This window comes from Salmo salar, chromosome 23 (assembly GCF_965601325.2).
Source record: "Salmo salar chromosome 23, fSalSal1, whole genome shotgun sequence".
NCBI lineage: Eukaryota > Metazoa > Chordata > Actinopteri > Salmoniformes > Salmonidae > Salmo > Salmo salar.
The window spans coordinates 21,844,164-21,858,415 of NC_138313.1; the positions used below are offsets into that span (position 1 = coordinate 21,844,164).

The 14,252-nt window shown below is 44.8% G+C and overlaps 1 protein-coding gene across 1 annotated transcript in view; it reads left to right on the forward strand.

Annotated features, from left to right (window-relative positions):
* LOC106584113 (sec1 family domain-containing protein 2) overlaps positions 1-14,252 on the forward strand; it is a 163,067-nt gene that overhangs the window by 16,819 nt on the left and 131,996 nt on the right. The window contains exon 3 of the mRNA XM_014168979.3: positions 1,810-1,937. Within this exon, the coding sequence (XP_014024454.3) occupies positions 1,810-1,937 (128 nt within the window). The remainder of the gene's footprint in view (positions 1-1,809; positions 1,938-14,252) is intronic.

Consider the following 14,252-nt stretch of genomic DNA (forward strand, 5'->3'; position numbering starts at 1 on the left):
ATAGCTGTTCTCTTTGTGGAGGAGCAGTGTCTCTGGTTCAGTCGAGCTCTGTTCTCTTGTCTTTGTGTCTCATTTTCTGTGTGAAGATGGCGTGCGGCCCAATGTGAGCCCCTCTTTCTCCCCATCCAGCCCCAGTCCAGGCCCAGGCTCTGGAACCGATTCCATCTGATATTAAACACATGGCAGCAGTTAGACAGAGAGCGAGAGAGAGAACCAGAGCGAGAGGAAAAGGAGTGAGAAAAAAGAAACGAAAAAGAAAAACAGAGTAGATTTTAATATTTGGGATCAGTGTCAGCGAAAACCCCCCCCCCCCCCCTTTTCTTTGTTTTTTTTTCTTTCTCTCTCTTCCTCTCTCCTTCATCCTTCTTTCAGCGTATAAAGGATCTAACCTTTCTAACATTGTTGTTTCCTGTCTTTAGTCCTGAGTTGGTCCCCGAACTCCTCCCTCTCTGGTGTTCACATGCTCATCAGAAGTATGCACACGCCCGACTGAAGGTCACAGACACGCTGGGGACAAACCCAACAGAACTGTGCAGAGGCTCTGCCACGGCGTTTGGTGGCCTTTTTATAGAACCATCAAAACACTGACACGTCTCTTAAAGACGGCGAGAGGGAGAAATAGAGAGGTGATATATGACGTTGGTTCCGTTGCAGAGCCCCTGTATGAGACACAGTGTCGACCTCGCTGTGGGTCATGATAATGAGATGCGTTCGCGACACCCTTTTGGATTTTTCCGGGGAAACGCTTGAAGCTCATGTTACTGCTTATGGCAGATGATAACAGTTGTTCTTCTTGACCTGGTGGAAATAGAGGGAAAGGTTATGGTGGAGCAGCAGATGGCCCCTCGGTCCAGGTTGTGGTTTTGAGAGGTTCTGGGGATGTTGGGAAAGACTGCTCCGGGGAATGTTAACACATCGGCAGAGTTTAGGGATGTTGGGAAATTTCCTGACGTTCCCGCTAATTTGTGTTTTTTCCTGTGAGTGGTGCAACAGGGGAGTGAACGCCCCCTTAGTACCCAGCATCCAGTGGAGGCTGCTGAGGGGAGGACAGCTCGTAATAATGGCTGGAACGGTTTCCATGTGGTTGATACCACTCCATTGACTCCATTCCAGCCATTTTTATGAGCCGTCCTGCCCTCAGCAGCTTCCACTGCCAGGATCCCCAACCTACAGGACGAGCACTCGGTCATATTCATTGTGTGTGTGTGTGTGTGTGTGTGTGTGTGTGTGTGTGTGTGTGTGTGTGTGTGTGTGTGTGTGTGTGTGTGTGTGTGTGTGTGTGTGTGTGTGTGTGTGTGTGTGTGTGTGTGTGTGTGTGTGTGTGTGTGTGTGTGTGTGTGTGTGTGTGTGTGTGTGTACACAAGAGAGTGAGCGATCTTTCAAATCAAATTGTATTTGTCACATGCTTCTTAAACAACTGGTGAAATGCTTACTTAAGGGTCACTTTCCCAAAATGCAGAGTTAAAGATTCACAATTAAATAAACGTAAATAGTGACAGGAGGAATAATTACACAGTGAATAACAATAACAAGTAAAAATAACTTGGCTATATACAGGGAGTACCAGTACTAAGTCGGTGTGTGTGTGTGTGTGTGTGTGTGTGTGTGTGTGTGTGTGTGTGTGTGTGTGTGTGTGTGTGTGTGTGTGAAAAAGGGTAAATGCAGGTAGTACATATGTCTACATGTCTGCGTGTGTCTGTTTACCAGTATTTGTGTTAACCTCTGTGTGGCAATAGACATGTTGAGAGTATTTTTCGAGTAGAAGCTGGGTGACCTTCCTGATGTGTGTCTGCCCTCTCTACCTCTTAGGTTGTCCACGGCCAGATTGCTATGGGAAACCATGCTGGCCAGTAAGCAGAAGGAGGCTGTGATGGAGGTTCGTAGACAGCTGGTGGAGGCCGCCAGCAAGGAGAACCTGCCAATCAAGATGAGTCTGGGTAAGAAAGGGCCAGGACACATCAACCATTATACACAGACGTACACTGACCACACTCACTGTTGGCACTCTCTAAATACACGTATATTCTCTTACTCTCTCTCCCAAATCACAATCCCACAGAATGCACAGACACTGTCTGATCTAGGGCTGAATAATTCATAACAGAGGGGAAATGATTGCTGTGAGTAAACACATAATTACGTTATTATAATATATTGTCAAACTCAGAATTTGGAAGGCATGGCATTGAGGGAAAAATGACAATATGTTGATAGAGAGAATGAGTGATAGAGAGAGAGGGGGGTGGAGAGGGCAGTGTCCTGCTGTTTTAACAAAGAGACACAGCGCCACCTACAGAGAGCTGTGGTCACTGCGTCTGTGTTTATTTGCCCATGTGGCCACAGAGGGAATCTGAACCACATGTTGGCTTTCTGACACACACACACACACACACACACAGCTCTTGAATACCTTTGTTGTTTGTTAATGACGCAAAGGGGTCGAAGCGGACGGTAAAAATACTAGATGTACTACTAGATGTACTCATAACACACACATACTGTACACTCAAACTCCAATTTGATTGATATACAGTACTGTTCAAAAGTTTGGGGTCACTTAGAAATGTCCTTGTTTTCCATGAAAACATACATGAAATGAGTTGCAAAAGGAATAGAAAATATAGTCAAGATGTTGACAAGGTTATAAATATATTTATTTTTTTTTAAATAATAATTGTGTCCTTCAAACTTTGCTTTCGTCCAAAAATCCTCAATTTGTAGCAATTACAGCCTTGCAGACCTTTGACATTCTAGTTGTTAATTTGTTGAGGTAATCTGAAGAGATTTCACCCCATGCTTCCACAAGTTGGATTGGCTTGATGGGCACTTCTTACGTACCATACGGTCAAGCTGCTCCCACAACAGCTCAATAGGGTTGAGATCTGGTGACTGTGCTGGCCACTCCATTATAGACCGAATACCAGCTGACTGCTTCTTCCCTAAATAGTTCTTGCATAGTTTGGAGCTGTGCTTTAGGTCATTGTCCTGTTGTAGGAGGAAACTGGCTCCAATTAAGCGCCGTCCACAGGGTATGGCATGGTGTTGCAAAATGGAGTGATAACCTTCCTTCTTCAAGATCCCTTTTACCTTGTACAAATCTCCCACTTTACCACCACCAAAGTACCCCCAGACCATCACATTGCCTCCACCATGCTTGACAGATGGCGTCAAGCACTCCTCCAGCATCTTTTAATTTTTTCTGCGTCTCACGAATGTTCTTCTTTCTGATCCGAACATCTCAAACTTAAATTAATCTGTCTATAACACTTTTTTCCAATCTTTCTCTGTCCAGTATCTGTGTTCTTTTGCCCATCTTAATCTTTTATTTTTATTGGCCAGTCTGAGATATGGCTTTTTCTTTGCAACTCGGAGTCGGAGCATCCAGGAGTTGCCTCTTCACTGTTGATGTTGAGACTGGTGTTTTGCGGGTACTATTTAATGAAGCTGCCAGTTGAGGACTTGTGAGGCTTCTGTTTCTCAAACTAGACACTCTAATGTACTTGTCCTCTTGCTCAGTTGTGCACTGGGGCCTCCCACTCCTCTTTCTATTTTAGTTCGAGCCATTTTGCGCTGTTCTGTGAAGGGAGTAGTATTCAGCGTTGTACGAGATCTTCAGTTTCTTGGCAATTTCTCTCACGGAATAGCCTTCCTTTCTCAGAACAAGAATAGACTGACGAGTTTCAGGAGAAAGTTATTTGTTTCTGGCCATTATGAGCCTGTAATCAAATCCACAAATGCTGATGCTCCAGATACTCAACTAGTCTAAAGAAGGCCAGTTTTACTTCTTTTTTAATCAGAACCACAGTTTTCAGCTGTGCTAACATAATTGCAAAAGGGTTTTCTAATGATCAATTAGCCTTTTAAAATGATAAACTTGAATTGGCTAACACAACGTGCCATTGAAACACAGGACTGATGGTTGCTGATATTGGGCTTCTGTACGCCTATGTAGATATTCCATAAAAAATCTGCCGTTTCCAGCTACAATATTCATTTACAACATTCACAATGTCTTCACTGTATTTCGGATCAATTTGATTAAAGAAATTGCCTTTTTTTTTTCAAAAACAAGGACATTTCTGAGTGACCCCAAACTTTTGAACTATAGTGTAGGTGCATGCATGAATTATATGTAGTATGCTATGTACACAAACACGCACGCACGCACTGGGCTGATACAGAATGTATATTGGCATGTGGCAGGTCTGTGTGCAGCAGTAATAGAGGGGCTCTGTGGTCCCGCTGCTGCTGTAATCACAGAGGTAAGCAGGCTCACTTAACAAGCAGGTTGGAATATGTGACAGGGGGGTCCCACACACACACACACACACACACACACACATGCAGTATGCTGCCGCCATGGTGGTTTCCTTTCACACATCTGTGTCTGAGAGCAGCACCGTCGTATCCTTCTAATCCTGGGTGGCTTGCTCTCTTATGGGTTTATTTTGAAAAACACCTCAGAGGGAGAGGGTAGTAAAGAGGGAGAAAGAGAGATTTATATGGGGGGGGGAGAGAGAGAGAGAGAGAGAGAGAGAGAGAGAGATATATGTTGGTATAGCAGTAAGCTGTTGCTCCCCTCTGACAGCCTGTTGACTTAGCCTGTGTCCAGGCAAGAGGGAAGTGCCAAAGCCTTGACAAACTGGATCTTTATACCTCCCTGGCAGAGGACCAAACCTTCACTCCCCTCCTACCCCTCACAGTGTCCGTCCTGCCCCCACACTGTTCCCATCATGCCCGCCAGCACTGTGGGACGCCACATTCGAGCCCTGGTCTAATGCCTGTGTGGTCACATGACAAGGGAGGAAACAGAGCTGTAAGTTAGGCAGATTTCACACTGACTGCTCACTCACACATACTGTAGTAGTATCCATCCAGACGCTCGCCAGGGCCGTGGCTACATATGAAGACCTCGCTCCGGACTGCTGTTATTTAAAATCAACTGAGCTGAATGAAGCTACAGCAACCAATGTGATAATGGCTGGGGTCATTTTTGCTTGTTTTTGCTGTTCTCCTAATGCAGTGTCTTCAGAAAGTATTCACACCCCTTGACTTTTTTGACGTTTTGTTTTGTTACAGCCTGAATTTAAAAAAATAATTTTGTCACTGCCTGAACACAATACCCCATAATGTCAAAGGGGAATTATGTTTTTCTAAATGTTTACAAATTAATCAAAAATGTAACGCTGAAATTTCTTCAGTCAATAAGTATTCACCCCCTTTGTTATGGCAAGCCTAAATAAGTTCAGGAGTAAAAATGTGCTTAACAATTCACATAAGTTTCATGGACTCATAAGTGTTTAACATGATTTCTGAATGACTACCTTACTGTACCCCACATAAACAATTATCTGTAAGGTCCCTCAGTCCAGTAGTAATTTTCAACCACAAAGACCAGGGATATTTTCCAATGCCTCACAAAGAAGGACACCTATTGGTAGATGTGTTAAAAAAAAAGAAGAAAAAAAAAGACATTGAATATTCCTTTGAGCATGGTGAAGTTATTATTTACACTTTGGATGGTGCAACAATACACCCAGTCACTACAAAGGAAAGGATTGAAACCAATCAGGGATTTCACCATGGTGACTTTAAAAGAGTTAGTTTAATGGCTGTGCAGGACGTTAGATAGTTTAACACCGTGCAGGACGTTTGGCATTTGCCAGAGAACACCAAGATTGGCAAATTCGCCACTGGCGCCCTGTGCTCTTCACAGATGAAAGCCGGTTCACACTGAGCATATGTGACAGACGTGACAGAGTCTGGAGACGCCGTGGAGAACGTTCTGCTGCCTGCAACATCCTCCAGCATGACCGGTTTGGCGGTGGGTCAGTCATGGTGTGGGGTGACATTTCTTTGGGGGGCCGCACAGCCCTCCATGTGCTCGCCAGAGGTAGCCTGACTGCCATTAGGTACCGAGATGAGATCCTCAGACCCCTTGTGAGACCATATGCTGGTGCGGTTGGCCCTGGGTTCCTCCTAATGCAAGACAATGCTAGACCTCATGTGGCATTGATGCTATGGAGGAAGGCATTGATGCTATGGACTGGCCCGCCCGTTCCCCAGACCTGAATCCAATTGAGCACATCTGGGACCATGTCTCGCTCCATCCACCAACGTCACGTTGCACCACAGACTGTCCAGGAGTTGGCGGATGCTTTAGTCCAGGTCTGGGAGGAGATCCCTCAGGAGACCATCCGCCACCTCATCAGGAGCATGCCCAGGCGTTGTAGGGAGGTCATACAGGCACGTGGAGGCCACACACACTACTGAGCCTCATTTTGATTTGTTTTAAGGACATTACATCAAAGTTGGATCAGCCTGTAGTGTGGTTTTCCACTTTAATTTTGAGTGTGACTCCAAATCCAGACCTCCATGGGTTGATAAATTGGATTTCCATTGATTTATTTTTGTGTGATTTTGTTGTCAGCACATTCAACTATGTAAAGAAAAAAGTATTTAATAAGATTATTTCTTTCATTCAGATCTAGGATGTGTTGTTTAAGTGTTCCCTTAATTTTTTTGAGCAGTATATATATATATATATATATTTAGCTCTAACACAACAAAATGTGCAAGAGTCAAGGGGTATGAATACTTTTTGAAGGCACCGTAGCATTTGAGAGTTTTTAAATAGTATAGAAATGCAGTATTACCGACCGGGCATGCTGGGTACCTGCCCAGGGGCCCCGACCTCCAGGGGGTCCCCATTTTGATTTTGTTAGTAACTCTTACTCAGATATCATATTAACATGGCATACGTCGTGTGTTCATGTGTCAGTCTGAGGGTGTTGAGTGTTGTTTTTGGGTGTTTTAACTCTGAGTTATTTTGTGTGTGTGTGTGTGTGTGTGTGTGTGTGTGTGTGTGTGTGTGTTGCAGTAGAAGAGAAAAGTGTTGACAGGACCTGTGCTGGCTCTGTAGCATATGGCCTAATTCCCCCAGTGTATTGTGGAATTTTTCACTTTGCAGAAATAGTTGACTATGGCAGATACTCGATTGTACACGTACACACACTCACACATTTGCAGCCAAACCAATGCCTCAAACAGCTATTTCCTGCTACCCCAACCAACAGGATCAGAAGAATGGCAACACACACATCTCACACATTATTAACAGGAGAAAAAGGACTAGGCTGCACATATATTCTGTCCAATTCTGAACATAAGACATGCTGTATGCAGCTACACAATCTCTCTCTTGCTGCTTCACTCATTTATGCGCACACACACACACACACACACACACACACACACACACACACACACACACACACACACACACACACACACACACACACACACACAGGTGCAGCGATGTGACTGAATGGAATGTGTGTGTGTGTGTGCTGTACTCTACTGTACAGTCTGAGAGCAGGCCCAGTGATATGACCATAAATAAAAGCCCTTGCTCCTTCCTCTGCTCCAGGCAGCACCGTGACTTACGAGCCTGGACTGTGAGTGAGGCAAACCACTGGAAAGCTTCATGCTCAAACAGCCAGAACTTCTAAGCCCCTGAGTCACCCACACACTCCACCAAAAATGCAAGTCACCCTCCTGGTTCAGTTTCAGGGTTAATAATGTTTGGCCCTTGGCCTCGTAGCATTGTTCAGGGGTTGACTCATGGTTGATCCTGAAACACATTGTGTGCCTCTCTCATTCGTTCTTTTTTTTCACTGGCTTGTACTTCCTCTCACACTGTATCTCTACCCCTGGCTTAGATTATGGTTGTCCCTCAGTATCTTGCACTCCCAGGCCTATTCTAGGGCTTAATTATGTTTGGCCCTGGCTGTGGTTCTCCTCCCCGCTTCTGGGCTGAGTTATGGTTGGCACATCAGGCTAAATGATGTTTGAGTATACTGCCAGGCTTTTTTTTACTGCCACGGTTCGGGGCTGTTCACAATAGGGCTTTTCACTGTCTGGATATTCCTGGACAGGGGTCCATTCCTCAATTATGTTTTAATGTTGGAAAGGTAACCTGATTCGCTTTTGTACACATATCTTCCATTCTGCTCGTTGGTGCCACACAGAGAGCACAGAACGTAGGTTGATTTAGGAAGGTGAGGAGACCACATTACCCAGCAGGCTGAGTTTCAACCGTCTTTAGCGCTGTCAACTTTACTCAGCACCAGACTGAGATGCTTTCTGGGAATAGGAGTCCTTTGTTAGGTTAACGCTGCCATTCACACAGTGGAGTGTGAGGCCATTTTCTTTTTAGGACAACCAGGGCTACAAGTAGAACACAAAACAATTTGATATAAACAGTTGCATTCATGAGTTTTATTGACAATCATCAATAAAAAAAGTAAGGTTCCTCAAAGCAAAAACCTGATAAATATGAACTCATATTAACTTCAGAAATTGTTTGATGAATAGCCAACTAGCCAGTGACAACTGTGTAGAGTTTGGAGATTGTGACAGCCACTATGTGATCTTATTACACTCACTCAATCAATCAATCAATCAATCAATCAATCACATTTATTTATAAAGCCAGCGTCAGCAGATGTCACAAAGTGCTGTACAGAAACTCAGCCTAAAACCCCAAACAGCAAGCAATGCAGATGTAGCGGCACTGTGGCTACGAAAAACTCCCTAGAAAGTCAGGAACTTAGGAAAAAAACTAGAGAGGAACCAGGCTATAAGGGGTGGCCAGTCCTCTTCTGGCTGTGCCGGGTGGAGATTATAAGAGAACATGGCCATTAAGGCCAGATTGTATTTCAAGATGTTCATAGTTGACCAGCAGGGTTGTAGAGGGTGCAACAGGTCAGTACCTCAGGAGTAAATGTGAGTTGACATTTCATAGCCGAGCATTCAGAGGTCGTGACAGCAGGTGCGGTTGAGAGAGAAGGAGAGAGAGCGTCAAAAACAGAAGGTACCGCGACAAGGTAGCACGTCCGGTGAACAGGTCAGGGTTCCATAGCCGCAGGCAGAACAGTTGAAACTGAAGCAACAGGATGACCAGGTAGACTGGGGACAGCCAGGAGTCATCAGGCCAGGTAGTCATGGTCCTAGGGCTCAGGTCCTCCGGGAGGGGAGGGGAGGGGAGGGGAGGAGGGAGAGAGGGAGAGAGAGAGAGAGAGAGAGAATTAGAGGGAGCATACTTAAATTCACACAGGACAACCGATAAGACAGGAGAATTACACCAGATCTAACAGACTGGCCCTAGCACATAGACTATTGAAGCATAGATACTGGAGGCTGAGACGGGGGTTTGGGGGACACTGTGGCCTCGTCCGACTATACCCCCGGACAGTCCAACCAGGCAGGATATAACCCCACCCACTTCGCCAAAGCACCGCCCCCACACCACTAGAGGGATTTCAACAGACCAGCAACTTAGTACCCTGAGACAAAGCTGAGTATAGCCCATGATGATCTTCTCCACCGTACACAAAACCATTACAGTATTATAGTTACTACAATATGTCCTGGGATTTCCTATAATATTCTATGTAGAAGAACCCCTTACAACTCTTGTGTAGCTTGTGGGCATCATATAGCAAAACATTACATGTCCGTGAGAGTCTCAGCTTTTCATGGATAGCTTTTAATAGTGTGTAGCTCAAACTTCAGACATTTTTTGTCAAGAAAAAGACCTGGCCCCGGGCCCCTTCGGGATCCGCCCTTGTCTCACAAACACCTCTCTAGCTCAGCCCCTGTTAATCACACAGACTAAGGGTTGGTATCTACGGATGTAGAAGTACCCAGAAGTAGGTAGCTCAGACACGCTATGTTTAAAAGGGGTTAGACGTTACATCTTATGGTGGGACTCATTGGTGTAATATCAACAAATTCAAGTCGTTCCATCTGTACTTGACATGACTCCATACATTTATATTTTGCATTCTGGAAAGTTGTCTCATTTTTCATTCATCCTGTCTGTTTCTCCTCCAGTCATGTTTTTTGGCCGCACTAAAGAAAACATTGGCCATGTAGTCCAACAGGAAATACTCCCTCAACTGTTCATGGCTCTGAATATCAACATGAAGAATTGGGCTTTATGAGGAGTTCATGTGTACCCCTCTCCTCTCGCCGCTAGCCCTGGGGTCGCCCTGTCCGCCTGTCCGCCCCCTTTGCCTCTTCCTCCAGGCTGCCCCCCACCCCATTCTTCCTGTGTCTCTGTGGAGAGGAGGGGAGGAGGGGAGGGTCTTGGTGTGAGCACTAACCCTGCTTCACTCTGCAAATAATCAGAGACCTCTGATTCACATGTATTAGTCACACTCTGAGACAGCCTTACAGGACTCTTATCAGTTGTGCACGCACACACTCACATTCTCACAGACACACATTCCGTCACACACTATGGTGTACACAAACATAGACTCTCACACTTTAACAACAACACTTGAAGTTACAGATACACACTTGCACAGAGTATACAGCATACCCAATACATGATTATGGCTGAGATTCACACAGCACATCTCCTCCAAGCTTCTCTCCTCTACCTGTGGAGTCTGGATCTCTGTTTCCATACAGTGCTGTTCCCATCAGGATATTAGGAAAAGGGGTTGTCTGTCAGTGGGTGGGTGGGTCTGTTAAGTGACTGTCATCCATTAGTTCAGCTAACTTTACCTTAACAGGCTGCCACCCCAGGCAGACTAGTATGAGTATTCTAGTGTGTATGCACTGAACCATTGCATACCATCTGATCGTTTGTATGATCAATTGGTTAATTTAAGGACTATGAATATACAGTGGTTCCTCCTTTAAAAGTTGCAGCGTACTGCGGCGCAGCTTGCATGGTGCCGCAGAATTCTATGGCACATTATTTAAGTGCCAACCACTGGTACCATTTAATGCTACTTAGTGCTAGTTTGACCACCAGAGGGCATCTTTGAGAAGCATTTGATAGCCTTCTATAATGGCTGTACTAGAGAATGCGGACGCGCGGGAGACGGGGGTTCAATTCCCCGACGGGGAGGAAGGAGTAGGCTGTCCTTGTAAATAAGAATTTGTTCTTAACTGATTCCATATGTGTTCTTTCATAGTTGTGATGTCTTCACTATTATTCTACAATATAGAAAATAGTAAAAATAAAGAAAAACCCTGCAATGAGTAGGTGTGTCCAAACTTTTGACTGGTACTTGCTTAATTAATTTGATTAATATTATGGTGTTTCTATTCCAAGAAAAACGAAAAACCCTCTGGGTTTCAATTAGGATGGAATGGAAAATATGGCGCTGTACAACGTGACGGTCGGGAGTACAGTGCTACAGTAGCTAAAGAATCCCCGTGTCTTACGGGCAGGGCACGCAGGAGACCGGGGTTCAGTTCCCAACGGGGAGGAGTAGGCTGTCCTTGTAAATAAGAATTTCTTCTTAACTGACTTACCTAGTAAAATAAAGGTTACACTAAGAGCATAACATTTCTACACCCTAATTCTAGTCTAACCAATACCCAAATGGAGAATAAGTGAAAATAAAAAATCTCATTGATTTATCAAGACCAGTCCCCAGAGCAGCATGAACCCATGCTATTGCTTCTAACTTCAATATGCCCTTTTTTCAAATTTTTGCCTACAATGACATACCCAAATCTAACTTCCTGTAGCTCAGGCCCTGAAGCAAGGATATGCATATTCTTGGTACCATTTGAAAGGAAACACTTTGAAGTTTTTGGAATTGTGAAAGGAATGTAGTAGAATATAACATAATAGATCTGGTAAAAGATAATACAAAGACAAAACCAACCACCTACGGTAGACCTACAGTATATAGAAAAGTATGACGTGACTCTCCGCAATTAATTACATATAGAGGATTGGAGGATATTTCTGTAATTCAGTGATATTTATTCCCATAGTAATTTGTTAATGATCCATAACTAAATAAACATTGGCATTTTGAAAGAGTATTTTTATCATTATTTTATTCATGAAAGCATAAAGACACCGTTATTAGTTACATTGTTTTAGTTTGAACATGCAGACTGGTAATTAAGAACAGAACAGCGGGAACGTTTCCCTAGTCAGCGCCATTATTAGTGCAATGCCCCTTAAAGTGTTGCCAGTGTGGCGGGGTGGGGGTCCACCCCCTCCTCCTCCTTTCCCCATGGGCCAGGTCGGTCTTCTGTGTGCGGCTCTGCGGCCCATCCCGTGCCCCCTGCCCTCTTGCCTTGAACCTTGCGCGCTTTCAGTGGATACAGCTAGAGAACTGCAAGGCAATCCCACTGTGCGCAAAAAACAAAAACCTACAGTCATCTCATGGGTCTCCCAGTCGAGGCCGGCACGGGTATTGAACTAGCATCTGTAGCAACACAGCTTGCACTGCTATGCAGTGTCTTAGACCGTTGCAGCACTCAGGCACTGTACAACGTTACCGGTCGGGAGTGGCCTACAGTACTACAGTAAGAGCAAAATAATCCTAACAAAATAAAATAATAAAAACCTTAGTGTAACAACAGTTTTAGTTGTCTGTACATTATGCCTTGAATCTATTCTTCCGCGCCCAAAAATCTGCTCATTTTACTCTCTGTTCTGTTTTTTGAACGCACTAGATGACCAGTTCTTATAGCCTTTAGCTGTACCCTTATCCTACTCCTCCTTTGTTCCTCTGGTGATGTAGAGGTTAATGCAGGCCCTGCAGCCCCCAACACCACTTCCATTCCCCAGGCGCTCTCGTTTGTTGACTTCTGTAACCGTAAAAGCCTTGGTTTCATGCATGTTAACATTAGAAGCCTCCTCCCTAAGTTTGTTTTATTCACTGCTTAAGCACACTCCACCAACCCTGATGTCCTAGCCGTGTCTGAATCATGGCTTAGGAAGGCCACCAAAAATCTTGAAATTTCCATCCCTAACAATAACATCTTCCGACAAGATAGAACTGCCAAATGGGGCGGAGTTGCAATCTACTGCAGAGAAAGCCTGCAGAGTTCTGTCATGCTATCCAGATCTGTGCCCCAACAATTCGAGCTTCTACTTTTAAAAATCCACCTCTCCAATAACAAGTCTCTCACCGTTGCCGCTTGTTATAGACCTCCTTCAGCCCCCAGCTGTGCCCTGGACACCATATGTGAGTTGATTGCCCCCCATCTATCTTCAGAGTTCTTACTGTTAGGTGACCTAAACTGGGATATGCTTAACACTCCGGGCATCCTACAATCTAAGCTAGATGCCCTCAATCTCACACAAATTATTAAGGAACCTACCATGTACAACCCTAAATCCGTAACCATGGGCACCCTCTTAGATTTCATCCTGATCAACTTGCCCTCTAAATACACCTCTGCTGTCTTCAACCAGGATCTCCGCGATCACTGCCTCATTGCCTGCGTGCGTGATGGGTCCGCGGTCAAACGACCACCCCTCATCACTGTCAAACGCTCCCTAAAAACCTTCAGCGAACAGGCCTTTCTAATCGACCTGACCCAGGTATCCTGGAAGGAAATTGACCTCATCCCATTAAAAGTGCTTTCCTTTCCATCTTAAATAAGCATGCCCATTCAAAAAAAATTCAACTAAGAACAGATATAGCCCTTGGTTCACCCCAGACTTGACTGCCCTTGACCAGCACAAAAACATCCTGTGGCGTTCTGCATTAGCATCGAATAGCCCTGCGATTTACAACATTTCAGGGAAGTCAGGAACCAATATACTCAGTCAGTTAGGAAAGCTAAGGCTAGCTTTTTCAAACAGAAATTTGCATCCTGTAGCACTAATTCCGAAAAGTTTTGGGATACTGTAAAGTCCATAAAGAATAAGAGCACCTCCTCCCAGCTGCCCACTACACTGAGGCTAATCGATCATTTCAATAAGCAATTTTCTACGGCTGGCCATGCTTTCCACCTGTCTACCCCTACCCCGACCAACAGCTCCGCACCCCCTGCAGCAACTTGCCCAAGCCCCCCTGCTTCTCCTTCACCCAAATCCAGACAGCTGATGTTCTGAAAGAGCTGCAAAATCTGGATCCCTACAAATCAGCTGGGCTAGACAATCTGGACCCTCTCTTTCTAAAATGATCTGCTGAAATTGTTGCAACCCCTATTACTAGCCTGTTCAACCTCTCTTTTGTATTGTCTGAGATCCCCAAAGATTGGAAAGCTGCTCTGGTCATCCCCCTCTTCAAAGGAGGAGAAACTCTAGACCCAAACTGTTATAGACCTATATCCATCCTGCCCTGCCTTTCTAAAATCTTCGAAAGCCAAGTCAACAAACAGATCGCTGACCATTTCGAATCCCACCGTACTTTCTCCACTATTTAATCTGGTTTCCGAGCTGGTCATGGGTGCACCTCAGCCACGCTCAAGGT